This window comes from Ovis aries, chromosome 20, assembly GCF_016772045.2.
Source record: "Ovis aries strain OAR_USU_Benz2616 breed Rambouillet chromosome 20, ARS-UI_Ramb_v3.0, whole genome shotgun sequence".
Taxonomy (NCBI): Eukaryota; Metazoa; Chordata; class Mammalia; order Artiodactyla; family Bovidae; genus Ovis; species Ovis aries.
Window position 1 is genome coordinate 27,790,273 of NC_056073.1, and position 27,143 is coordinate 27,817,415.

The 27,143-nt window shown below is 48.5% G+C and overlaps 2 protein-coding genes across 6 annotated transcripts in view; one reads left to right on the forward strand and one right to left on the reverse strand.

The window, feature by feature from the left end:
- Positions 1–8,491, reverse strand: part of LOC114109595 (tripartite motif-containing protein 26-like) — a 33,365-nt gene extending 24,874 nt beyond the window's left edge. For 2 of the 3 annotated variants that reach the window (XM_042237458.2, XM_060403344.1), the window contains exons 1-2: positions 8,266–8,491; positions 7,421–7,568 (exon numbers count right to left, since the gene is read on the reverse strand). The gene's annotated coding sequence lies outside the window, so the exon portion shown is untranslated. Of the gene's footprint in view, positions 1–7,344; positions 7,569–8,265 lie in introns of all 3 variants that reach the window. The other variant, XR_009597615.1, reaches the window with a different exon arrangement.
- Positions 1–26,461, forward strand: part of TRIM26 (tripartite motif containing 26) — a 58,763-nt gene extending 32,302 nt beyond the window's left edge. The window contains exons 1-9 of one of the 3 annotated variants that reach the window (XM_042237462.2): positions 8,639–8,761; positions 13,941–14,061; positions 16,577–17,064; positions 17,229–17,324; positions 18,572–18,802; positions 23,021–23,043; positions 23,491–23,606; positions 23,847–23,879; positions 24,405–26,461. In XM_042237462.2, the coding sequence (XP_042093396.1) occupies positions 16,627–17,064; positions 17,229–17,324; positions 18,572–18,802; positions 23,021–23,043; positions 23,491–23,606; positions 23,847–23,879; positions 24,405–25,093 (1,626 nt within the window). In that variant the 5' untranslated portion in view covers positions 8,639–8,761; positions 13,941–14,061; positions 16,577–16,626 and the 3' untranslated portion in view covers positions 25,094–26,461. Of the gene's footprint in view, positions 1–8,638; positions 8,762–13,940; positions 14,062–16,576; positions 17,065–17,228; positions 17,325–18,571; positions 18,803–23,020; positions 23,044–23,490; positions 23,607–23,846; positions 23,880–24,404 lie in introns of those variants that run through there. The other 2 variants (XM_027958392.3, XM_060403337.1) reach the window with 2 other exon arrangements.
- Positions 26,462–27,143: the final 682 nt, after the last annotated feature.

Here is a 27,143-nt window from a genome sequence, read left to right on the forward strand (position 1 = left end):
GAGACTGGCCAAGAAGGCGGCCCTCACGTCTACCAAGTCCCAGTGGGCTACCTCGGGTGAGCCCTGTGGTCGCCTGGCAACGCGGGACCCCGTTGCTCCCAGGCAGGCCTCCGGTTTCCTGGACCTAAAAGTGAAGATCTTTCCCTTTGTACTGCGGAGGTAGGTGTGGGGGGCTCGGGGCGGGGTTCATCCATCCAGAGGCAGGTGCTTCTTGCGTTTTCACCATTCATTTACCTTTGCCCCTTTGAAAATCCCAGCATTTTGAAGAGCTCATGGACCACTGGAGTCCCACCAATCTGGACAGCCATACCCATATCCCAGAATTTGATATTTTTCCCTGAAGTCTTAGTGCCTTCATATGATGCCAGGCACCCCATTATTTTTTACCTCAGACTAAGCATGCATGTTGGTGATGGACAGGGAGGCCTGACGTGCTTCAATTCATGGGGTCGCAAAGAGTTGGACACGACTGAGTGACTGAACTGAACTGAACTGAAGCATGCATGTTGGCAAAGTGCAGTGTCCCCTATAACCAACTAATCCTGTCTTGTCACATATAACCTCCCTAATCGAATTCAGATTTGTGAGGACAAATATGAATCCCAAAACCAAATAGGGGCACAAAAGATAAAAAAGATCAGAGTAGTCATGAAGAAACATTTTTGCATGAAACTTACATCTCTACTACTTTTAGACCAGACAGCCTAATCAAGTTCTGTGAAGCCAGCATTATCCTGCCACCAAAGCCAGATAAAGACTTGACTACTTATATTCCTCTGCATTTTCTTGCATTAGAGAAGTGGCCCACTCTTCCCTGTTATGGGCTGTCCTCCTGGTGGTGGGTTGAATGGTAGCCACCCCCCTCAAAAAAAAAAAAGACATGCCTACATTTGAATCCCCAGAACCCGTGAAGTTTAACTCATTTGGAAAAAATATCTTGAGATGAGACCATCCTGGACTACTAGGGTGGACCCTAAATCCAGTCCAAATGTCCTTATAAGAGAAACACGGAGAAAAGGAAGAGGCAACGTCAAGACAGGCAGAGCTTCAGGTGACTCAGTCACTATTCAAGAAACACCTAGAATCAATAGAAGCTGGAATATACAAGGAACAAACTCCCTCCTAGAGCCTCTGGTTAAGGCTGGGTGGGCCTCATGTGAAGATAAAACCCGGGGTTCTGTGTCTTCCTTAGGGGCCATTTAAATACAGCCCAAAGAGACATTCCACAATCCAGAAAGGATAAACTGTTAGCCCTACAGACTCCAACTGAAAAAAAAAAAAAGCGCCCTTACCCTCCTCCCAGTATCTGATTAACCTGTTTAGATATTGGGGGTAGCACATTTCTACCAAATTCCCAGATAAATAACAAAGTTTGAAGGGGACTCTGGTATTAATAACAAGAAGTTGCAAAAGCAACAGTAAAGGAGTGCTGAAACTTCCCTGGCGGTCCAGTGGCTACGACTCTGCACTCCCAGTGCAGAGGGCCCAGGTTTGATCCCTGGTCTGGGAACTATAGATCCCTTACGCTGTTACTAAAGATGCTGTGTGCCACAATGAAGATTGAAGATCCTGCCCAGGGTAGCCAAAAAAATAAATATATATTAAAAAATAAAAAAGTCCTGCCATTGGTCTCCCTGCCCTGTTCAGGCCTCACAGAACGTTGGGCATCTGTAACCAACCTCCCCAGAGTCTCTGGCAGTGAGATTCTTCCAGCACCTGCCAGCGCCCAGCCTTTGGACCCCATGAACTTTCTCCCTGTGGAGCAGGACAGGCCTTTGCACAGCAGCTGCCAGCTGTCCATGGGCCACAAGGAAGGCTGATCCTCTGGTCAAAGGGAAAGTTGTCCCTCTCCAACTTGGCGTTCTCATCCTGCTATGTCTTAGTTCTACTGTGGTGGGAGTATAGACTTTTTAATTTTTAAATCTTCCTATAGTTTATTCATTTTCTTTGTTTAAAAATTTTGAATAGCAAGGGACTCACATGATTCTAAGATCTGATGGTACACATATAAAACCACAGAAATACAGAGCTTATGAGGAAAATAGGGTTTTGCCAAACAGCTCAGAATCTCCACATTTTGGTAACCATAACAGTAACAAAACAATCTATAACAATCCAAATAAAAACACTGGCATCGTTTTAAAAAAAAACTCGTTAAACAGCTAATAGACAAAGGTTATAATATGAGGTAAAGGACTTTACCATTATTGGAAAAAAAGGGGGGTAAAGCTACTTTGACTAGGTGAGGAAAGATGGAAGCTGGTGGTTTATGGAAACAAACTAGGGGGTCATCACCAACAGAAGCTGCAGGATAAGCAGCTGAGACTTTGCATAAAAAGCAGGTGCCAATGCTGGTGACATTGGCTCATTGTGGTTGTTTCTTTTGCACTAGCATTTCTGGGCTGTCTTACTACCTTTTTCATTTAGAATCCCCTTACAGAGTTCCAAATACAATCTTCTCCCACAAAGCACAGACTACACCACAATCATCTTTTCTATCACTGCAAATGCATCTCAGCAGAAGACACCTAGAAAAGCTCTTGTAAGGCAGCCTGATGACATTTTTCTCCTGTGCTTTTGAGGAGTGCATCAGCAAAAAAGTTGTTGCCGCTCCTGCGTAGAATCAGACTGCAGCAGCACCTTACTAATCTTGTCCTCAAAAAATTCTTGAAGATGAGGATAATTATTTCACAAGCACTTCAAGACAGAGAGTGAGTCCAACTAAGTGGAGAGGAAGGAGATGCCATGATGAACGGCATCATCTAAGCATCATACTCCCTCAGCTTGTTCTGTTCTATCGCATTTGGAACTTTGCAATCAGCTGCTGCTACTCAGCGCAAAACATTCACATACTGGGACAGATACACGCAACACAATGCAGATTCCACATTATGCTGACACCATTCCCTTGTTTATTTGCCGGAAGAAGCACTCTGCCACAGTAGAGACACTGAAGGGTCTTGCTTACAATCCTGCCCACCATCTCTCCAGTTCAAGCCTCAATCCCAAACAGGAAACCACCTTCTTTACTTTCTTGTGTACTTTCTCGCTATGAAAATATCAAGAGATTCTTGGTTCCCATCTCTCTGTTTTTTTTTTTTTTAACACAAAGATAACCTATTCTACACAGTTCTTCACCTTACTCTTTTCACTTGCAATATATCTTTGAGATCTTACCAAAAGTACACAGAGAACTCCTGCACTGTGATTAGTTTTTCACTGCATAGTATTCCTGTGTGTGTGCGTGTGTGCATAAAATTTTAGCCAGTCTAAAACTGATGGATGCATGGATTATTCCCAATCTTTTGTTAAGACAAACTGCAGTGAACAAAATTATATGTTTTGCATGTATACAAGCATATCTGTAGAATGAATTCCAAGAAATGGAACTGTGGAATTGCAGGGTTTAAGGGTATATACATTTACAATTTTGACATGCGCTGTCAATTGTTTTTCTAAATGTTTGTCCTAAGTTGGATTCTACAAGCAATAAATGAAAGGAGGGCTTGTTTCTTCACAGCCTTGCCAATCAAGTACATGCCAAACTTTTCAATTTTTGCCATTCTGACAGGAGCAAAAAAAAAAAAAAAATCCTTGTGTAGTTATTTTATTTGCTTCTTCTTTATTATGAGTTAGGTTGAGCATTTTTTTCATCTTTCAGGCCATTTTGTTTTCCCTTGCTGTGTGAACCGTCCATAGGGCTCCTTTATCAACACGTAGCATAACAAATATTTAATTTATATTTTGTCCATTGTTTGTCTTCCCCCAGTTGAATGCTAGCTCCCCTGAAATTTTTGTCTGTCTTGTTCTGCTGGAGCCCCAGCATCTATGAAAGGACTCAGCACAAAGTAGGTGCTCAATAAGTATTGGAGAATAACTAAATGGATAAACAGCATATGATTAGAGCTGGCAGTGGGGCAAGGAAGAGCTATGCAATAGATGGTCCGGGGATAATCAGATACCATCAAGGAAAGAGAGAAACAAATCCATATCTTGCTCCAAACATAAAAATGAATTAATCCAGATATACTAAAGTCTTAAATTTGAAAGATAAAACTTTTAAATTTTATAAAATAATATTGGAGATTATTTTTGTGACCTCAGGAAAGAATTTATTAAACTAGACACAGAGTCCACAACATAAAGACTGATAAATTTGGCTACTTTAGAATGAAGAACTTCTCTTTGTCAAAAAAAATCAAGACAAGCCAGAAACTCTGAGAAGTTGCGTGTAACAGGAAGCCAAAATCTTTTTTTCCTGCAATGACTCTCTACTGCCCTCTAGTGCCAAAGCTCTCTGCCTGCTGGCAAAGGGAAAATATTTAAAGGGCTCAGGTGCATTTTGGAGCTGAGAAACAACAAATTCATAACAAATCCCATGGGGAAGGAGTGACGAGCATGACAATACCTGAACCTTTCATCAAACTTGCCATCATTCAAAGTGGGGTGGCGGTCATATACCTCTTTGTGTGCGGCAGTAGGTACAGGAGCACTTATGAAATATTTCTTGCCTTAATAAATGGGACCCAAATCTGACAGAGCTTCTAGATCTAAGAATGAGCTACAAGAAATACAAAAGACAGAGATACAAGTTAATAGACATTATGAGGAATCCAGATAAATGCAGACTGGAACATTTTACAGGAGAAATGAACTGGTTTCTTCAGCAAATTAATAGTATGAAACTAGAGGGAGGGTGGATTGCTATAAATAAGAGGAGGATTAAAAGACATAATAATAAAACACAATGTATTATCAAAGTATAATTTTTAGAAACTTAAAAATAACGGTCCTATACTCATATCAAGTGAGCATTTATCAAGGAAGGATAAAGGGAACCAGTAAAAAAGAATTACTGCAAAAAGAATTCAAGACTCAATACACATGGGCACTGGACATACATCTTTTACATCTCTACTGACCAATATTCATTTACATTGCTATTGACCAAGAAGCATTTGCATCTGTGTCATTTTTCTATAAATTCACATCTACCCTTAAAGAGTACACTATATACTCTAAAATAACAAGTCACAGTAAAGATACACTAGAGAATGAGATCATTCTTCCATGGGCCTGTTGGAAAACACTCCAGTGTTACATAGAAAGGACACACGGTCATCGGTTTGCCTATGTCCAAGTTTGGGATTTTTTTTTTTCCTTAATAGTATGGACTTTGTTTGCATCTAGTTTCCTGCAACTCAACTGCCAAAAAACACCTTTGAGAAAATCAAGGAGTTTAAATATGGTCAAGTAAAGTAAAACATGTCTATAATTTGCTTTAAAATATTTGAGTTAAAAAAGAAAGTAGGGGGAAGGAATAGATAAAATAAACGAACATGTTGATAATTGTTGAGGTCAAGTGGTTCATGATATTTCCTCTATTTTTATGTAGATTTGAAAAATTCCATAATACTTAAAAAAATGTCATGATAGTATTCTATTTCACACTGTGAGGTAACTGCATCCTCACCACATAAGATTTAGAATCTTCATTATAAAGTTAAAAGTTGAATTTCTCATTGTTTACTAAACAGGATATTTTTACTAACTTTTGAACAAAAAGATGTTTATATAAACATACCTAATATATAAATATAATATAAATGGAATATAAAGTATTTTAAAGAACTACTCAAGTCAAATAAGAGATTGGCTCAGTCTACACCTTCTTTCTGTTCAAAACCCAGCAGTTAATGCTATAAGGATTCAAAATGCCTTTTTTTCCTTTGAAAAGGGACAGTGATGCCTGTGGTTTTTTAGCCTGTAGCCAGGTCTTAGTACAAAAGCAGTCAGTTGTTAGCACATATTTATTTCTTTATTCGTTAAACCTTTGCTAGAAACAGACATCTAGGCTTAAAGCCCTGTTTAGTTGACATAACTTTTAGCTTTTCCTTTAGATATGTCATTTATTCATGATACGTCATGGCCCTGATAACAAGGTATCCTTCATAAAAAAGGTTCAAATTCTTTGCCTCTTAACCCATGGGAGCTTCATATTTTTAAGTATTCTGGTTTAGAGGCTTCTTTCCAAGCACTCTAATATTCTTAAGACCTTGAGATTTCTGAAAGACATATTTTCACTCAATAAATACTGTAAATAGTAGGAACATATCTACTAAATTATCTTGCTTAAGACTCTCATTTCAAATGCAAATAGTGATATCCTTTGCACTAGTCAATACTTATTGCTTCACAGGCTTTATATGTTATCTCATTTAACCCTCACAATGATTCTATGAAGTGGATATAATTATTATATCTATTTTTCAGAGAAAGAATCTATTGCACATAGAGGCTGAGCAACTTCAAGAATCATGAAAAAAGTGGTAGAGAGGAGGATTTCTGCTCATGCAGAGATTTGACTTGAAAGCCAAACTCCTAACCAGCCCCATATGATGCTTTGGTCTCAGGCAGTATGGCTGGAGATCTGGAGGAAGGAATTTTGGCTCTGCTTTCAGACACTCGAGGGGCAGTGAGTTTGAGCAGCTAGCAGCTACAGGGGCAGTTATCTCTGTGTGCTGCTTCAAAACTGCCATTGACTACAAAGCAAGCCTTGGAGGGACTTCCCCGGTGATGCAGTGTCTAAGACTCCACATTTCCAATGTAGGGGGCTCAGGTTCCATTCCTGGCTGGGGAACAAGATCCCACATGCTGAAACTAAGAGTTTGCATCTTAAAACTAAGGATCCTGTGCAAATAAGCAAATTAATTAATTAATAAAAGCAAGTCTTGGAGTCACTATTGCCCTTACTTGATCTTGAGTAGCTGCATCAACCAAGGTGTAGTGTGGTGGGAGCAGGGAATGTGTAAGCGACACTGCAGCCAAGCAGAGCCACAGGGCTTTAGAAAGCTTCCAGAAATGCCCAAGCAGAGCCCATTCATTCACCATGTGTAGGGAACACAGATGATGTCTCTACCCTCATGGCTTACATTGGTGGGTTGGGGGTGAGTGATAAAGAAATGAACAAGATGCTTTCCTATGACGACAAATGTACAAAGAAAGTGAAACAGAATGCTGTGTCATGACCTGATTTAGACTGGGTGATGGAGGAAAGCCTTATGGAGATGCCAGCTGAGCAGAGACATGACTGACAGGAAGCTGGCAGCCATGCCAGGGGCTATGGCAGAGAGTTTCAAGACTAGATAGGTTGCAGCACAGGGACTTAGGGAGAAACGGCAAGAGGGAAGTCAGAGAGAGAAGCAGGCCGGTTGTGTCAGCCCCCCAGGCCCTGCAGAGGCCTTCCTGCCTCTCTAGGCTGGGAAGATGCGGAGGATTTTAAGCAGGAGAAAGGACCTCTGTGGCTGGAGGATGCACAGAATGGCCTGTGGGTGGGGCAAGTACCTCCTCGAGGCAGAAAGTGAAAGTGAAGTCGCTCAGTCCTGTCCGACTCTTTGCGACCCCATGGACTGTAGCCTACCAGTTCCTCCGTCCATGGGATTTTCCAGGCAAGAATATTGGGATGGCTTGCCATTTCCTTCTCCAGGGGATCTTCCCAACCCAGGGATTGAACCCAGGTCTCCCGCATTGTAGGCAGACGCTTGACCGTCTGAGCCGCCAGGGAAGTCCTAGAGACAGGGAGAGGACAAATTAGTAGCATGAAATCATTTAAGGAACGTTTTAAACATGTCTTCCAAAACACTAACCAAAAGAGTAGGTAGTTGGAGGGCCTATGTGCTGACCGCGGTGACTGTCCCGCCAGCCCAGGGGAGATTGTGCCTGGGACACAGTAACGGCTGCATAGGGGTCGCTGCACAGCAGTGGAGCGAGCGGCCCGGACCCTGGGGCTGGTCAGCTTCCCTCCCTGGCTGCGGGGTGGACTTGCATGAGCTTCTAGGAAATCTCCCCACCAAGGATCCTGGGACCCTGAATGCCCGTCCGTTTTTCAGGCTCTGTGGTTTCTGAATCCAGCACCAAAGAGGGAAACAGCTCAGGCCCCTAAGCTCTTGGAATTTCAGTTTTCCCTTCTGTCAAATGGGGACAAAAATGCCTGCCTGATTTAAAGATAGTTCATGTAAAAGCGTCTTACTCCTCATAGACACCTGGGACTATCCGTTTGCTAAGATCCTGCCTGGTGCAGGAAGCAAACGTAGGCCAGGTTGGGTCAGGGAAGTGCAGTTGCTCAGTGTACAACTCTTTCTGATTCCATTGATTGTAGTCTACCAGGGGATCGAACCCAGATCTCCCGCATTGCGGGCAGACACTTTACCCTCTGAGCCACCCAGGAAGCTTTAGGGTCAGGAAGTCCTATTTAATGTTGAGCACCTGGCAAACGAAACTTGTATGCCAAACGCCCTCCCGGTGGGGCGGGAATCGGGAGGAGGGGAGGGTTTCATCCATTGCAGAGTCCTACAAAGGGGTCTCATGAGGCCTTAAGTTTCGCTTCCTTCCACCCTGCAGGGCAGGTGCGCGCACCACGAGCCAAACTCAATACAGCAGCCGCTAAACCTAGGCTCCGCACCATTTCAGTTTCGGTTTCTCGGCCCCTGCTGCCCCACCCACCGCGACGGCCCGGGGATTTGCCCAGTGATCAGTGACGTCAGGGAAATAAGGCTCCCATTGGGAGGCGGCGTTCAGCAGCGACCAATCCGGGTGCTGGTCCGGGGGGGAAAATCTCGGTGGAGGGCTCCGGAAAGCCGGGAGATTACCAGGCCGGGACGCGCGGTTGCCCAGGGTGCGGGCGGAGGAGCTCGACCCGGAACTGACCACTGCGAGAAAGATCGACCCCAGCTCGGGATTCGCGGCCCGGAGCTGGGGACCGGTGAGTAGGGGGTGCCCGGTGAGAAATGCTGCAAAGCAGCAGTCACACATAAGCCCCGGGGTCCGAGCGGCCGGATGCAGCCGCGCGGGCAGAATGGGGCCGGGCCGCCTGGCGCGCTCGGGAGAAGGGTGAAGTTCGCGCCGTCCTCCCTGCCGGCCTAATCCTCCTGCTTGCTTGGGCCTCCATTCGCTCTCTCCTCGTGGGTCTTCCTCGCTTTCGCGTGTTCAGCCCGGGCACCCATCCATTCTTGTCTCCAGAGCCGGAAGTAATGGGGGCCAGATGACGGTCTCGTTGCTTGGAGCCGTGTAAACTGCCAGTCTGGCCCCAGGATCAAAGTCGTGGTGTTTTTTGTTTTGTTTTTTTAATTGGTCAGAATAAACCGGTTTAGCCACGTATACCTGGAGCTTTGCATTCACTCCTTCCTCTGGCCCATTAGTAATTGAGCATTTTCCCTGCTGCTTTTCACCCTTAGAAAGTGTAAATTCATCTTTGTGGAGCAAATGAGAAGCAAACACCTCCAAATTCTCAGTACATTCCAGAGTTTGGCACTACGACGGTTTGTGTGCGCTTCCTGAGAATGATATTGGTTCATTCAACAACAAATATCAGTGTCAGGGACCCTGAGCTAAAAATCATGATTCTTAGAGTTACTCCTGCCCCGAGTTTAAAAGCATCAACTTTTTTAAAAATTGACTTTATTTTGTACCTCAAATTGCAATTCCGTTTTTTTTTTTAATAAACTTTATTTTTTAGAACAGTTTTAGATTTACAGAAAAATTGGGAAGCTAATACAGAGTTCCCAGTACCCCCAAACCTTTCCCCCATTCATTTATTAACATCTTACATTAATATGGAACATTTCTTAATGATTAGTGAACCTGTACTGATACATTATTATTGGCCGACATACATACTGAATTCACATTTTTATAGTTTTTACCTAAGTACTTTTTTGTCTCATGATTCTACCCAAGTTACCATATTCCAATTAGTTCTCATTATGCTCCCCTTGGCTGTGGCAGTTTCTCAAAGTTTTTTTATAATCTTGAGAGTTTGGAGGAATACTCCTTATATATATCATATTATGTTACATTATAGGCTGCCCCTGATACTGGCTTACGGGTTGTTGGGAGGAAGACCACAGAGGTGGATTGCCATTTTCATCACTTCACATCAAGGGAACATGCTTTATGACTTGATGCTGGTCTTGATTACTTGGCTGAGGTAGTGCTTGTCAGGCTTCTCCATTGTAAACTTTCTCCTTCCTGCTCCCCCACTCCTCCCTTCCATACTGTACTCTTTGGAAAGTAGTCAGACCCTGTGCAGAGAAGTGGGGAGTGTGTTCCACCCTCCTTACGGGCAACTCTGTACCTGTGTTATTTGCAATTCTTCTGCATGAGAGATTTGTCTCTTTTGCCTGATTTATTAAGCTATTCATTTATTTGTATCAGTGTGGACTCATGGATATTTATTTTATACTCAGGGTTATAATTCAGTACTACTTCGTTTTGTTGCAACTTTAGCCACTGGGAGCTCTTTTTGGTTGGCTTCTCTGCTCCTTTCTAGGATGTATTTTTGTAGCGTATTTTGCTGTTGAGAACACTTTTCACTTGTGTGACCTCGCATGAAGTCAGCTTGGCAAACTTGACATTATTCTTTCTTGTTAAGCGGTAAGGAAACTGAGGAGCATAAAGTGGCTTCTTAGATGTCACTTCCCCCAAAGGGAGGAGGGAGTAACAGGCTGGGCTCAGACTGTTGGAGAAGACCTTATGACTGCTAGTGGAGAGTCCATAGTTGGAATCGAGGCTTCTTGGGGTGACTTCAGACTATGCTCTGAATAGAAAAAGACATGGAGAATGGGAAGAAATTAATTTTGGAAAACAAAGGCTTATTGGCTAGCATCCAGGATGAAGGACTCTGCCTGCAATGCGGGAGACCCAATTCGATCCCTGGGTTAGGAAGATCCCTTGGAAAAGGAAATGGCAACCATGGCAACCCACTCCAGTATTCTTGCCTAGATAATTCCATGGACAGAGGAACCTGATGGGCTACAGTCCAGGGGGTAGCAAAGAATTGGACACTACTGAGCAACTAACACTCACTCACTCACTCAGAGTGAGTTCAGATTTGCCAGGTTGGTAGAAGTGACCCTCTTCACCCCCCCACTCCCAAACTATATGCGTGAAGAGAGGAAGTCTGGGCAGTGTTTGTGGCCAGGAGTGTCTAATTGGAGGGGAGCCCTTGGAGCCTCCTGCTGAAATGAGATTGCAAAGTGGGAAGAGGAGTGTGTTGATGGGAGAATGAAGAAGATATGGGACTCTGGAATCATAGGATAACATTTAGCTTCACAAACATTTACAGACTTTGTGTTTGATATTGAAGATATGGAAAGATCAGTGAGATGTGACCCTTGGATTCACATCCTGGTTGGGAGAAAGATGGGTAAAATATCAGTTAGGAAGCAGTGTGACTGTAGCTATAATAACAGCATCTGTAGGAGCTTCCTGAGGGAGGGAATTCATTCAGCTCAGAGGTGGGATGGTCACCAGAAGGACCACAGATACTGGGGCATATCTAATTCAGGCTTTCAAGGATGAGCTGGAGCTGACAAACTCATGTACAGGAGCATGGGGTGGGAGTGGGGGTGGTGAAGAAGGGGCTGTCTTTCTGGCTCATTGTCTCTAACATTAGGCTGAAGCAGGATTCAGGGCTGGTTGTTAAGTGGGGCCCAGATTCTAGGGGGCCTGCGTGTCCTGCAGTACAGCTTTGACCTCAGGAGTTTTGAAGCAGGAGGGTGACAGGATGAATTGCACATGTTGGATGACCCTGGCAGTACTTTATACAAGATAAACGCTACATTTCATCAAATCTGTGATGTCATCCATTGTTTTGTTTCACATAGAAAAAATCTTTGCCAGTTATATTATGGTATGTCATTGACCACATTTGAAAGATGCAAACATGTGATGACATAGGTGTCTCAACTTTGATGTAAAGTAGTAACTCTCTAGCTGGTGGCTTAGGGCCCTCCTGCCTCTGGAGGTTGAATAAGACTGTCTTCATCTCACTAACCCATAGTTGTTGATTTCACTGACTCCATTTATGATCTTGAAAAAACTAAATTTGTTAAACTGACTTCTTCCTGCCTAATAGCCAGTTGGCAAAACAAAAGAAACCAATTTGGTGACTCTTGATCTCAGCAGTGACTTTATGTTGCACAGTAAAAACGCTGGTGTCTCCAGTCCTACCTGGTTGGGTGGAATCATAGCCAGCTTCCGGTTTATTGAAGGGACAGAGGACCTGTCCACCCTGAGCAGAGGTGAATGGCCTCTGGTAGAAGGTAGGTCATGAAATGACTTCCTTAGGTTTCAGAATCCTCATTTAGGTAAAGGGAGTAGGGTGGACCATGTCATTGTGAAAACTTTTTCTGGCTCTTATTTCTGTGGTTCTGCCCTTCCAAGAGCCAGGAATAGCAAGGAGAGTGATAGTTTTACCCCTTACTGTGGAAACCTGTTGAGATCATCAGGCTATGTTGAAGGCACAAGGGATAGAAGGGGTAGAGTCACAGGGGAGCGTGATAAGCTAGGGAGGGGTTTGCGAGAGGGTCAGTTTTGCGTTGGCTCGAAAGGGCTGGCTATGAGGTGTGAGTAGGTGTTCAGGTCCACTCACTCTTGTACAGGAACCACACTGCCTGTCGAGTATGAGGAGAGGGTGCTTTTACTCAGCATCAGCAGTAACACGTGCCCCTTGACTTCTGTCAGCACACTCCTGTTTACAAAGCCCTTCCATTGAGATGACCTCATCGGCGCCTCCTGACAAAGGAGCTGGTATTAGGGCCAGTTTTGCAGTTTGCCTGGGCGAACAAGAGAGTGTATGGACTGGGCCGAGGCATCAGCACCAGACACTGCATCCTTGCCATGTGCTCTTGGGCAGGTTGCTTCCCTCCGTGAACCTCAGTTTCCTGAGAAGAGGATCCTGAGCGTTAAATAACGTGAGGTGTGTAAATGGCCAGTAAGGTGGGTCCTACAGAAATACTGTCACCAAGACGTTGTCAGTCACCAGGCTGTTGAACCCAAACCCGAATCTGGATTTAACCCAAGATTTACACCTTGGATCTTACATGTGTTCAGCAATGCCAGAGTAAGCTGTCTTTAATATTCGTTATGCATTTGCGATGGAGCCTATATAATGAAGCAATGGGATTGAACATGGAAATGTACCGTGTTTCTTTTATTTCAGCAGACTGTCAAACAAATGCATGTGCAATTAGCATTGCCTTCCTGTCCTCTGAATCTGATCGTTTGTTCAGCACCTGTATCTTGAGCTTCCACAAGTGTCAGACACAAACATCTCTCTATTATGATTTTCAGGGTCTTTGGTAGTTACAGACCCTTGTACAGATGACTTTAAGACGGATGGAAAATTCTAGCCCCTCACCTCAGAATTTTTCTGCCTTTTATTTTTTCTTGTTGAACTATTTAAAAGCAAGTTGTACTGGTGTTATATATATATATGCATGAGTGTTCACTCGCCCAGTCATGTCCAATTCTTTGTGACCCCATGGATTGACTGTAGGCCACTAGGCTCCTCTGTCAATGGAATTTTTCAGGCAAGAATACTGAAGTGGCTTGCCGTTTCCTCCTCCAGGGGATCTTCCTGACCCAGGGATCGAACCCGCATCTCTTATGTCTCCTGTATCGGCAAAGTTCTTGGCGGGTTCTTTACCACTGGCAACACCTGGAAAGCCCCTGTGCAGTCCTAAATCCTGCAGCATGCATAGCCTAAAAATACGGACATTCCCATACATAACTTGAATAAATGCCATTAAAAATCAGTAATAATTTTTCAATATGATCCGATACCCAGTCTTTAGTCAAGTTTCTCCTAATTGTCCCCAAATTATTTTATAACTTTTTTTAAAAGCCCAGATCCAATCAAAGTATTTGCATTTGGTTGTTATTTCCCTTTAGTCTGTTTATATCAGGAACAATCCTGCTTTATTTTTCATAGCTTGACTTTTTAGAAGACCATGCCAGTTGTCTTGGGGGAATGTCTCATGTTCTCTATTTGATTACTTCCTGATGATGTGGTTTATAGCTCATCTCTGTCCCTTGTATTCTTGCTAAACTGAAAGTTAGGTCGAAAGATTTGATTCATTGTCGTCAAACATTTTTGGCAGGACTGCTGCAAAGGTGACATTTTCAATTCGTGTGGCACCACATTGAGAAACATATGCCAGTCTGTCCCATATGCTGGATTTGGTCACTGGCTGAAGCCATCACCAGATCCCCCTTATCAAGGTACGTTAGGGAGTAACCCACTGGGTGGTACCTTGGCACCATGGAACCATCCTGTCCCCTAGTACCTTTCATCTCATGGTTTTAGCATCAGATGATGATCCTTGTCTTATATAGTGGGGGTTGCAAGATGATGTTTTCCTAATTGTTATCCCTCCTACACTTTTTCACTGGTGTTCTTCCATAATCCCTGGACAGGTTTGTTTGTCTAGTACATATGTGATCATTCATATAATGTTGGGGGTTTAAAGATGCATCAAAGTCCAGCATGGATCCTGGGTGAAGAACCCCTGCTCCAAGTGATGAGGGTATCAGGTTTTGTGTGGACTGGGAGCCATAGCTAAGCTCTTCATAGTCATTTGCAACAGAATTAATTTCCCAACCCTGAAGATAAACACATGCCATCCCCCATTACAACAAAAGAAACAAATAACCTCAACCTTTGAACTTTCAAGGCCCTAGCAAAGTGATTGGTGAAGGGCTCCAGTGCCCACAGGAATCACCAACACTGCCGCCCACCGGTCCCAACCTTGTGTTGGGACAACAGAGGATGAGATGGCTGGATGGCATCACCAACTTGATGGATGTGAGTCTGAGCAAGCCCCAGGAGTTGGTGATGGACAGGGAAGCCTGGCATGCTGCAGTCCATGAGGTCGCAGAGAGTCAGACATGACTGAGCAGCTGAACTGAACCTTGTGTTACATTTCCGAGTGCTGGGTTAGGCTCACTTCCTCAACAGACAAACCAGGGAGTTGCACCAGGCAATTCCTAGACTTTTTACCATCCTTATTAGCATACTAAAAACTTTATTACCTGCATTTACCAGTTAAATTCTTTATAATTATTTCACTTGAGCTTTGTAGGTACAGGTCTTTTCCACACCCGTTACATCTCTTAAAGTCACGCATCTCTAAATCTGTTGGAGCTTCTGGTTGGAGTTCATTGTCAGTAGTAAAATAATGCCTTACATTTGTACAGTACTTTCCGTTTAGAAAGCACTTTTTATATATTGCTGCATTAGATCCTCAAGAAATAGACTTTGTATTTCTGTGTTGTTTTCTCTTTGGGGCTTTATTTCTAGCTCATTCATGTCAGTACATGAAAGAAATTGAAGGCCACTGAACTCTGTTGTAATGGACTTTCACATACATAATAAGTAATCAGATTGATTTGCCTGTGGTTCCAAGGGCTTCATTCCAGCCTGGCAGTTATCTGTGTGCCCTGTCTACTGGCTGTCTTCCCAGAGACTGCTCCGGTGGCCTACCATGGGTCTCTCCACGAGACTTTAACTTGGAGCCCATGTGTCACCGTGGCGTTTCATCCTTACTTCCTCTCTTGCTGCCACTTTAAATTTCCAGTCTTGCTTTACTTGTGCTTTGAATACTCACTGGATTTGGGAGCCAAGGGTTCTGGATTCTCTTCTAGATTCCCCCTCAATATCACGCTTATGCCTAATACTTCTAGCATAATTCTTTTACTCAATCCATGTAGGAACCCCTTGAAGGTAAGTATGACTCTCCCCATTTTATGGATGGATAAACTGAGGCTCAGAGTACTTAAATGAGTTTTTTCTTGTCACACAGTGTAAGGGCAGGAGGCAGCTGTTGCTTTAGGTGTGCTGAGGCTCCTAACCTCAGACAGGAGGTGTGCCAAGGCTGCGGAGGTAAACAGAACTAAAGTCCTCTGTGCTCAACTTATGTGTTCCCTCTGAGGGCCACGCTGTCATCCACACATCCCTGTCAGAGCCACCTGAAGGTTCCTCCCACGTTGGTTTCAGTCACCCGTGTTAGCAGTAGAGCGGCCAGGCCAGCTGCGTGGAGGGGCACAGCTGAGAACGAGTCCATTGTGGCCCGGCAGTGCTCTGCCAGCAGACTGAGTCTAGGTAGGGACCACCTCTCTGGGGCAAGTGAACCCAGTCAAAAACTCACACAGCCCAAGGAAACATCTATAAAGGAGGACACCGGAACTCAACCTCCTGATGCTCCTTGAGTCTCGGTAAAGAACCTCAGTGCACTTAGTCTTTGCAACCTGAAGTCTGCAGGGCAAACAGAGGAGTCTCTTGACTCTGTCAAGGCCCCTCATGAACAGTTGTGCAGGCTATGTGCAGCAAAGTCAGGGAGCACTGTGCACATAGTAGGTGTTGTGGATTTGTATATTATGACAGTTCAGCAGGTAGTTATCTGGGGTCTTGTTCTCATAATCGCTACATTAGAGCAATTTTCCAGCAGATGGAAGGACAGGGTCTGGAGGTAGGAGTGTGTTCCCAAGAGTACGGCATGGGCTGGTACCTGCGCTACTCTCCCTTCTTCCAAGCTACACACTCTGGGCCTCAGTTTCCTCATCTGTAAAATGAGGGCATTGGACTTGAGGATCAGTAAGGTCCTTTCCCTCTGATTCTGGGGGAGCCTCATAGGAGCTGCGATTGACTGGTCGGTTGCTTGGGCACGCAGCCCCATGTGCGGCTGCCACTCCCGCCCCTCTGCTGGGCCTGCTGTTGACTCCATGTCTGGTCCCCAAGGAGGAGAAGTCCCAGCCGGTGAACAGGGGCCCCTCTGAGCTCGGGATACCATGGCCGCGTCGGCACCGCTGCGGAGTCTGGAAGAGGAGGTGACCTGCTCCATCTGCCTCGATTACCTGCGGGACCCAGTGACCATTGACTGTGGCCACGTCTTCTGCCGCAGCTGTACCGCTGACATCCGCCCCATCTCAGGGGGCCGCCCTGCCTGCCCCCTGTGCAAGAAGCCTTTTAAGAAGGAGAATATCCGGCCGGTGTGGCAGCTGGCCAGCCTGGTGGAGAACATTGAGCGGCTGAAGGTGGACGGGGGCCGGCAGCCGGGGGAGGCGGCCCAGGAGCAGGCGGAGGCGAGGCTGTGCGAGCGGCACCGGGAGAAGCTGCATTACTTCTGCGAGGACGACGGCAAGCTGCTGTGCGTCATGTGCCGGGAGTCCCGCGAGCACAGGCCGCACTCGGCCGTCCTGGTGGAGAAGGCGGCCCAGCCCCACAGGGTAAGCCCTCCGCTCCCCCGCAGGGAGGGAAGCTCTGCTCGGCGCCCACCCGCAGGCGAGGCCTCGCGCAGGCCCCTCGGAAGGCTTCTCGCTGGCCCGGGACTCGGCCCGAGCCCACCCTCCTGCCTCAGCCCAGAGCATCCCCACTGCTTGTCTTTCTGCAGGAAAAAATCCTGAACCACCTGAGTACCCTAAGGAGAGACAGAGACAAAATTCAGGGCTTTCAGGCCAAGGGCGAAGCTGATATCCTGGCTGCGCTGGTAAGTGAGGCTGTCGAGGGAGAGAGCCCTGAGGCAGGCAATCGGCTGTGCAGAGCAGGAGCTCTTGAGCTTGTAGAGACACAGCTGGGCGGCCACTGGCTCCCTGGGAGAGGAGCCCTGACCGGACTGGCAGTGGGAGACCTGGGTTTTGGCCCACGCCCTGCCAGTCTGAGGTCTGCAGGCTTGGCCTGCTTCCTCATCTCGCAAGTGAAGGGGTTGCCTGGATGTCGGCTAAGGTCCTTCTTCTGTGATTCACCTCAGCTGCAGGGCCTGTTTGCTCAGCAGAGTCAGGGTGTGAGGAACTGAGGAAGGCCTGGCTTCATGCTTCCTTTCAAAGAGCGGGAGAGAGACATGATTCCTGCGAGTGAGGGGAGCCAGAGGGTTTGGAAGGCGGGAACTGGCTCCAAGAGGAGAACTGAGAGGAGTGGGCTTGGCCGGGCCTGACCAGCTGTGAGGACGCTGTGTGTAGTGAGTCCATGGTTGCCTGTAGTTAGGAAACAGAGACAGCGCATAGAGTGCTTGGTTAGAGAGGCGATCAGGAAGGGAAAAAACTGATAAAGATTCCAGTTTTCTGGGGCAAAGTCTGTTGGGGAAGCGGGCACTGGAGGGTGGAGGGATGTTGGGGCCAGTCCATGCGGTGAGCTCATGGGCCCCGGGAGAGGGACGGGGAGGCAGGACATGGCCCAACCCGAGCAGTGCCTTCAGGCGCCCTGTGTGCAAGGATGCTGACCAGGTCCCAGCCTGGACTCAGCAGGAAGATTGGGAGACAAGAAAGGACATGGTCCCGGTCGTAGACCTTCCAGAGTTTCACTGAGGAAAGAGGAGATAGTGGCAAGGATAGTATGCACGTATTTTACACATGCTGGGGAGGATGCTGAAGAGAGGGTTAGTTAGGCTTGAATAAAATTAATCAAGGGAAACGTCCTGGAAGAGGCAGCACACACCAGTTGGAAACTGTTGGCTCATAGTGTCCTCAGAGGGCCCTGGAACATACTGGTTTACCTAGAACAGCTGATGGTAGGCACTCATGCTTCCAGTCCCGTGAGGGGACTGACCTGGCTGACTTACCTTGTCTTCCCTGAGGAAAGGAGGTTGCCCCAGGAAGGCTCCAAGCCCCTTCCAGCCTGGACACTGTAGAACTCATGAATGGGGTCAGCGAGGGCGAAGAGCCAGCGTGTGCACCCCACGCCGGATCCCGGAGGGGAGGGCGGCAGTGCCACCCCCTTCTCCCCCTTCCCTCCCTGCAGAAGAAGCTCCAGGACCAGAGGCAGTGCATCGTGGCTGAGTTTGAGCAGGGTCACCAGTTCCTGAGGGAGCGGGAGCAGCACCTGCTGGGCCAGCTGGCGAAGCTGGAGCAGGAGCTCACAGAGGGCAGGGAGAAGTTCAAGACCAGGGGCGTCGGGGAGCTTGCCCGGCTGGCGCAGGTCATCTCCGAGCTGGAGGGCAAGGTGCAGCAGCCGGCTGCGGAGCTCATGCAGGTGAGAGACCTCCCCGGGGCAGGGAGCCGGGAGACCAGGACGGCGGGCATGGCCCTGCCTCTCCCTCAGGGGACCTTGGAGAGTCTTTTCTTCCCCGGGCCTCCGTGTTCTCATCTGAAGCATGGAGACGATGCTCCTTATCCCCACCACTCACTGCAGCGATTGCATGAGCGTAAAATGAGACCGTTGGCACGGTGTCCCTTCAAAAAGTAAATCTATGAGCAAGAGTTTATAGTCTTAAGAAGTGCTGTAGAAATGGAAGAGAAGCTTATTAGTATTTTCATTACTATCCTCCATTCTCATTACTGCCGGCACGAGCCTGTCTTCCAAAGTCACTGGCAGATGCTGGTCCGGGGAGGCTTTTTATGGTTCTGGAGATGAAGAAGCCTGTGGGGTCGGGGGTGGCTGAGGGATGGCTGAAGGGCGGCTTCTCTTAAGAACCCAGAGGATCTGGAGGAGATGGGCAGCTGGGGAAGAGAGTCAGAAGACAGAAGTTTTCTCTGAGCCTGTGGCATCAGCCTCAGAGAATCGGGTGGCAAGCAGGCAGGGTGCCTCTAGGGCACCTGCTGGAGGAGGCAGCTTTGATGCTGAAAAAGGGAGGGTCATGGATTGGAATCAAGGATGGTTGCTAAGTTGAAATGACACCACGACCCCCTCCACCGGGAGCCTCCCAAAGGAGTCACACTGCCTTCAACAGGGCTTTGAACTGCCTTTGGGTGGAACATGTGTGATCCCTCAGTCTCCCGCCCCACAGGCCAGGAGAAGGCCTGTATAATGAGCTCCTCCACTTGCATGGTGAGGGGTGGCTGGGACCACCCAGGACGTCTAGGGAAACGTTGGCCCTGGCCCATGGCAGGGCAAGCCGGTTGCGGGACCTCGGGGGAGATGGTGAGGCCCCCAGGTAGGTGTGCCGCACAGGTGGCCTCTGCCTGCCTCTCTGTCATTGTGGATTCTGACTCAAGCTTTGGGAACTCTTCCGCTCCAGCCCTCAGTGATGAAGTCTCAGAGCACCAGAGGGTGGAAGAGTTCGTCCCAGGCCATGGGGCAGATCAGGAAGTGAGTCAGAGCTCCAGCCCGGGCGTCCTGACTCCCAGGCCTCCGGCCTCTTGCTCTTCTTTTCTCTCACTTTGTCCAGAATGTCTGTCTGGCTCCTTCCTTTCCTCCTCTGTCATTCTGTTCCCTCAGGTTTGTCTCTCTGACTAGGTCACTTGCTGTCTCCCCTCTCCCTCTCTCCCTCCCCTTCAGGGGTGCACATCCTTCCTCTCCCCGCAGCCGCCAGCCCCTGCCACAGTGTGGGTGGGCACTTGTAGAACAGAGGGGCACAGCTAGGGTGCTGGGGGGCGGGGATCCGGTTGCGTCTGCCCAGAGGGGAGCTTCTCCCCAGTCTATCTGGAAGAGCTTTGTGGACCGACAGAGGCCCAGCCTTCAGAGCCTCTGAGACCACTCAGATAGAGGGCACCCCTGGGGCTGGGTGGGAGGAGAGAGGGAGAGAAAGTGGGTGTCTGCTGGAGGTCAGCGCGGGAGTGTGGCACTGGTGGGTTTTGTCGGTGTCTGTTTGGGTCTGCCTTTGCTGAAGGGAATTGGACAGCTAACTCCTGCCCTGGTGTTAGTATTTCTCCAGAGATTGACTGTCAGTGGACAGTAAGGATGAGGCCCTACTAAGATGGGAGTCCTGATGCAAAATGTGGTAGAGAAATACAGGTGAGGGACAAGCAGCAGGACAGGAGATAAATACAAGGCCTTTTGACAGAGGTGATAGAACAGGAACGATCTCTTGAGCAGCGCTGTCAGGAGGAGGTTTAAGGGAGCTGGGGGAGTGGGGAGCACCTCGAGGGTACCAAGAACCAGCTCCTTGGTTCAGTCCAGGGTGGGCCTTGTAGGGTCGAGTGGCAATTGGCGACTCTGCCTTCCACTGTTGGGCACCATCCACACCCATGAAGAACCTTCGGATTCTTACTACCCAGCATTGCTGTGATTCCTGCCCCAGGCTTGCTGCTCTGACTGCCTCTTTCACCACAGCCCCAGGAGCTGGAGGTGGTGCGGGAGGCCTCCGGGAGCCATGGGCAGGTTGCTTCCCTGTGGAGCCCCGGGTGTGAGGCTGCAGGTCATCTCAGGACTCCCAGGTCTCTCCTTGTGCAGCCTTTGGGAGTAGGGTTCCTGCACTGGTGCTCTGGGTCCCGTCCTCTCTGGGCGGCTCACAGCCTGCCCTTAGATGAGCCCAGTCTCTCTCTGTGAGACTGCAGTAGTAACTCCTGTGTCCCACCATCCACCCTCTTGGCTCCCTAATCTTGCCCACCTCCTGCCTATTTATTTACCTTTTTATGCCGCGTATCCCTTGTGGCTCAGCTGGTAAAGAATCCTCCTGTAATGCGGGAGGCCTGGGTTCGATCTCTGAGTTGGGAAGATCCCCTGGAGAAGGGAAAGACTGCCCACTTCAGTATTCTGATCTGGAGAATTCCATGGGCTGTACAGTTCATGGGGTCGCAAAGAGTCGGACACGACTGAGCAACTTTTACTTTCCTGGCAGAGTTGCTGGCATATACTGTCTCAGATTTATCACCACTCTGGAACTGGCTTGGACTTGTTTTGAGGGGCCAAGTAGAAGGGCAACAAGTTGCTTCATGGTGGCAACCGATGTAGCTCTCACCCGTTTGATGGCCTCTTGGCAGCAAGACCCCAAGTTCTTCCTGAGAATTTGCTGAAACAGTCCACTGTAGGCACAATTCAGCGATTTCCTTTGCTTCCCAGATTTCACTCTCAGAGGTCACTCTGCCCCCGCCCTTACCCAGTCCCCGTCCAGGCTCCTCTCTTCCTATAGCACTCATCTCTTAATGGCATCATCTAATGGATTTGTTAGGTTGATTCTTTGCTCTCTGCTTCCCCCTGTTAAGAGATTTGTGTGTCTTTTTTTTTTTTTTCTTGCTCTATCCCCACTTCTGGAGTGGCACCTGACACACAGGAAGCACTTAATATTTGTGGAATATGTGAAAGGAAAGCAAAAATTAATACAAAGTGTTATGGAGGCTTTAGACTCACAAAAAGGAAATGACCAGCCTCTCGCAAGAACCCCCTCCCCATTCTACCATGTCCCATCACTCAGGCAGCACCATTCTCCATCCTGCACAGACTGGCCTGTCCTTAGTTGTCCCTTGCCAGAATGCCCACTCTGTCCCACACCTGGCGTGTGCTGCCTCCCTGGCCACACTGCACTGCCCTAGTCAGGGCATCATTAACTCTTGCTGGTCCACAAAACAGTCTCCAGACTGCCCCCCATGTTGGCATTGCTTCTCTTAATCCATTCTGTACAGGATGGCCAAGAGCTTGATCACTTAGGATTTTGGCTAGCTACTATACCAAACAAGTTATTTCTCTCCCAGTGACAGTTCAGACACGAGGGGTCTAGAGCTGTCAGGGCAGCTGTCCATGTGGTCAGCCAGGGAGCTGGTTACGTCCATCTGGTGGCTTCACTAACCTCAAGGGATGTTGTCCTTAGCTGTGTAGCCAAAGTTGGCCTCACCCTTGTTTCCAAAACTGAACCAAGCAAAAAGAGGAAGAAGAATGGATTTTTTTTTTTTTAAGGACACAACCCCAAAATTATAGCCATTGCTTCCTTTTACATCCCATTGGCTAGAACTTAGTCACATGACCATACCTGGTTGCAAAGGGATCTGGGAAATGTAGTCTTCGGCAATGCTCTGCCCAGCTGTTATTTCACAGATTCTATTACTACAAGGAAGAAAGGAGAATGGATTGTAGAGGGTTCTTAGCAGTCTCAGCCACGGTGAAGCAGATCACATACAATCACTGCCCCATTTGAAGCTCTGGTGGCTTTCTTCTGAATGTGGCACAGAGTTTGAACTCCTTACTGTGCCTGCCCAGCCCTGCATGATTCGGCCCCTACCACCTTTGCCGAGCCCGTTCTCACCCTGCTTTCCGCCCACTCTTCACCTGGCCAGTACCTTCTCCTTCACATCTGAGCACAGTGTCATCCTCTCAGAGAAGCTGGCTCAGTCATCCCCTGGCCCCCCTCCATTCGCTCTGTCACTGTGATTATTTTGTTTGTTTTCTTTTTGTTTTATCCTTTGCTGCCGCTAGAATGTCAGCCTCATAAGGAAAAAACTGTATATGTTCATTGATGCTGCCTGGTCTCTAATAGTGTTGATACATATGAACGAAGTGTTTAATTCACACTGATGCTTGTGCTTTCTTCCCTTCCAGGACACCAGAGACTTCTTAAACAGGTAACAGAGTTCTGTTTTCACAGTGCACCTCATTCCCTTGTGCCCGTGTCCCTTCCCTTGTTGCTTGGCCATGATCCAAATTAGTAGCATGTGATATGGGGTCAGAGGTACCCACATCCCAGGGTTCATCACAATGACCTTGTCTCCTGGAATCAAGTACACATCCTTGAGAAGTTCTCTGTATAGTCTCCACTCCTGGGACCACTAGCCGCGTCTGTGACGGGATGGGATCGTGCGAGTACACACCTTGGTAGAAAAAAGGGCTCTGGATGTTGAGTCTGCTGGTGGTCGTGAGTCCTGGCTCAGCCTTGGACTGAGTACCTTTGAGGGCCTGTTTCTCTGTTACCTGGGATAATCATACCTTTCCCTCCTCCTTCATAAATTGTCGCGAAGATTGAGAGAAATGTAAGAGGAGCTAAGTAACAGGCTTGTCTGTCATCTTCTCAGGTATCCACGGAAGAAGTTCTGGATTGGGAAACCCATTGCTCGAGTAGTTAAAAAAAAGACAGGAGAGTTCTCAGATAAACTTCAATCTCTGCAGCGAGGCCTGCGAGAATTCCAGGGTAAGAGCTGGGGAGGGTCCTGTGGTGGGATCAGGATTGGGTGCTGCTTTGAGAAGACGGTACCTGGCTCCTTATTGTGTGTCTCTGACCTGATTCCTCTGAGGTCTCCTGGGGTTTTCTTTCTCTGTCTTCTTCACGGATGGACCCTTGGCACAAAATTAGTACTGACAAATACTGTGAGAAATAGGCTGCTAGGTTTGCTGAGCTCAAGGGTCATTGCTGTCCATTTTTCCTCCCCAGGGAAGCTGCTGAGAGACTTAGAATATAAGACCGGTGAGTATCCAGAGGGTTGTTCTCAGACAAAGAGTGCTCCCCCCACCGTGTCCTGCTGCCCCCGCCCGCCCGCCCTCCCATCCAGCAGGGCGGTCTCCCAGCCGCACATCTGCAGCCCCGCCTTGTATTTTCTGACTCGTCTGCTGCTCTTCAGGCGGGAGGAGAGGCCTCCGCTTGATAGTCTGGCCCCTCCTGCCCCAAGGTTGGTTATTTTGTCCTCGGAGGTCCTGCCACCAGGCCTTTGACTGAGTCACTGTGACTGACTTCTCATCTGCCTGATCACGTGGCTCCTGTATTCGGAGCAAACTGCCGTGGCTTTGTAAGACCAGCGACCTCTCTGCCCCAGGCCCCACCGTGTGCTCCCTCTGGCCCTGCCTTCGCTGCAGATGCACGAGGGGCCTGCTCACACTGCCGCAGGTGTGGCACATACCCCTTGGAGCATGCAGCGTGGCAGCCCTGCCGTGGAGACTGGGGTCCCCTCCCGGCCTGCTGGTGACACCGTTGCTTCTTCCTCTGTCCCCACAGTGAGCGTCACCCTTGACCCACAGTCGGCCAGCGGGTACCTGCAGCTGTCGGAGGACTGGAAGTGCGTGACCTACAGCGGCCTGTGCCAGGGCGCCTACCTGTACCCCCAGCAGTTTGACTGTGAGCCGGGGGTGCTGGGCAGCAAGGGCTTCACCTGGGGCAAGGTCTACTGGGAGGTGGAGGTGGAGAGGGAGGGCTGGTCCGAGGATGAAGACGAGGGGGACGAGGCGGAAGAAGGGGAGGAGGAGGAGGAGGAAGAGGAGGCCGGCTACCGGGACGGATACGACGACTGGGAGACGGACGAGGATGAGGAGTCGCTGGGGGATGAAGAGGAAGAAGCGGAGGAAGAGGAGGAGGAGGAGGAAGTTCTGGAAAGCTGCTTGGTGGGGGTGGCCAGAGACTCGGTGAAGAGGAAGGGAGACCTCTCCCTGCGGCCGGAGGACGGAGTGTGGGCACTGCGCCTCTCCTCCGCCGGCATCTGGGCCAACACCAGCCCCGAGGCTGAGCTCTTCCCAGCGCTGCGGCCCCGGAGAGTGGGCATCGCCCTGGATTACGAAGGGGGCACCGTGACTTTCACCAACGCGGAGTCACAAGAACTCATCTACACCTTCACTGCCACCTTTACCCGGCGCCTTCTCCCCTTCCTGTGGCTCAAGTGGCCAGGAACACGCCTCCTGCTGAGACCCTGAGCCCCAGCTCCCGCCCCTCACCCACCGACGCTTCTCTTCTCTGGAACCCTGGGCTCTGTGACCGGAGAGGCGGTGTCTGGCCAGAGTACCTGGTGTAGGCGAGGGAAGGGGCCGCGTGTCCGCTGCAGTTCCCTCCCCGTGGCTATGGTCCCTTCGGGCCCTCTTTCAGTGCTCCTCCATCCATCCTGCCCTGGGGCCCTTCTCCCTGCCCCTGGGGTTCCTGTGCTGACCTCTGACCCTGAAGTCCACGAGGGCTCCTCCCTCCTCCTCCCCACTGCCTTTGACCCAGCTCTGCCCTCCCTCGCCGCAAATGGCATCCCGTACCAGCTGTTCTTGGGAAAGACCAGATGACTGTTACCCCCAGGCCATTTTACGGCCCTCCAACCCCATGGCTTCCCCTTTGCCCAAATCCCCTTCTGCTGCCTGCCTCCGCAGCACTTTGAGCACGCGTACCGCCACCCCAACTCAGAGTTAAATGTACATGAAAATGTCCCAGGTCAGTTAAGCCGCCTGGAGTGCAAGTAGAAAGCATCTCCTTGTAAGGTACAGGGCAGAGTCCATGCTTCTCTGAGACCAGGGCTGAGGTTTCCATCACTAGGAGGCGGGGCTCCCTGAAGCCACCTGTGGTCTCCGGAACGAATCTAGATACATACGTCTTTGGTGTAACAGTTGTGGTCGGTGGTCAGTAAATTACCTCTGTGAGTTGGTCCTTGTGAGGAGAGTCTCTAAAAGAATCCAGAATATCCTGCTCTTGGTCAGTTCATATAGAAGCACCGAGGCAAGTATTCAGTCAAACAAAACCTCCCCTGCCTTGGAGGCCCTGGTGGGTGCTACAGCGGGATATTAAGCTTCTGTCACTAGCTTTCCTCGACATCCAGATTTTCCTAGGAGTGAGGCTGTGAGAAGGGCAACAAGGGTCCCCCACAACCCCCCAGGTCTGCCTGTCAAGGGAGGGATCTTTGCCCATGGGCCCAGTCCCCAGTCCCAGCCTCTGTCCAGGCTCCGCTCAGGCCCACAGTTTAGCACAACAAGCTCGTGCTCCAGCCGGATTACCTCGCAGCCTTTATTCTTATCCATTCCAGGCATTCTGCCAATCTCCCGCTGACTAATTTTAACCCCTCCCCTGCTCTAGGAGACTGTTCCCAGCTGCTGTGGATCTCGAGGTCTCTTAGCTGCCTCGTTGTCTGAAGTTGCGCTCTTTGTGTATTTCACATGCTGCCTGAGTCACGTGTACATTCTGGTTCTGCCTCTGGTTTTGTAAGCTCATCGAGGACGGATGCCATGTCTTCTACTTCTCCTGTATTCTCCATGACACCTAGTTCAGTGCTGTGCACAGAGTAGGTGCTCAATAAAAACTTGTTGAATGAACAGCCTGGATTCATATATATTTAATTGTGACTCAGATATCACCAGACCTTCACAGTCTGTGGCCACGCAAAGGTTCCACTGATAGCAGTAGGCCAGGGTTTTTCTAGGGTGCCCCTTCTGGGTTCTTTAAAACTCTGCAGCTTTGCTCACTGCCCTCAGCCTGCATGCACATGCTGTCATTGCTGGAAGTCCCCAAAGAAGAGCTTCGCCTGGGACACAGACCAGCCAATGCCAAGGTTCCAGCTTGTTCTTCCTCTCCTGCAGTGGTGACCCGGTGCTGAGATCCAGCTTCTGTAGAGCAGGGGCTCCCATGAGAAGGGTGACGTCCAGTACAGCACCCCCACAATCCTTCCCTGAAAAATAAGAGTGCCCCAACGGAGATATAACCTACAGAGCCAATTCTGCCTCCTGACATTCAGTTGTTTCACCATTTCTTGTCTGTTCTTTTTTGATTTTTTTTAAATTGTCATCTTAAAGGTAGGAAAGGGAGGATTACAGAAAGTACCTCTAAGATTATACTAAATGGCAAAGACCATATTTTCTCCTTGAACTCATGTGTGGACTCATTAATGTTTTTCGTTTTTAAAAGAATTTATTTTTTCTTTCTAAATACATATATGCAAAATGTCTTGATTACTAGAAATGTTATGCATTAATTATAGTAAAGTCTTAATTCACATTG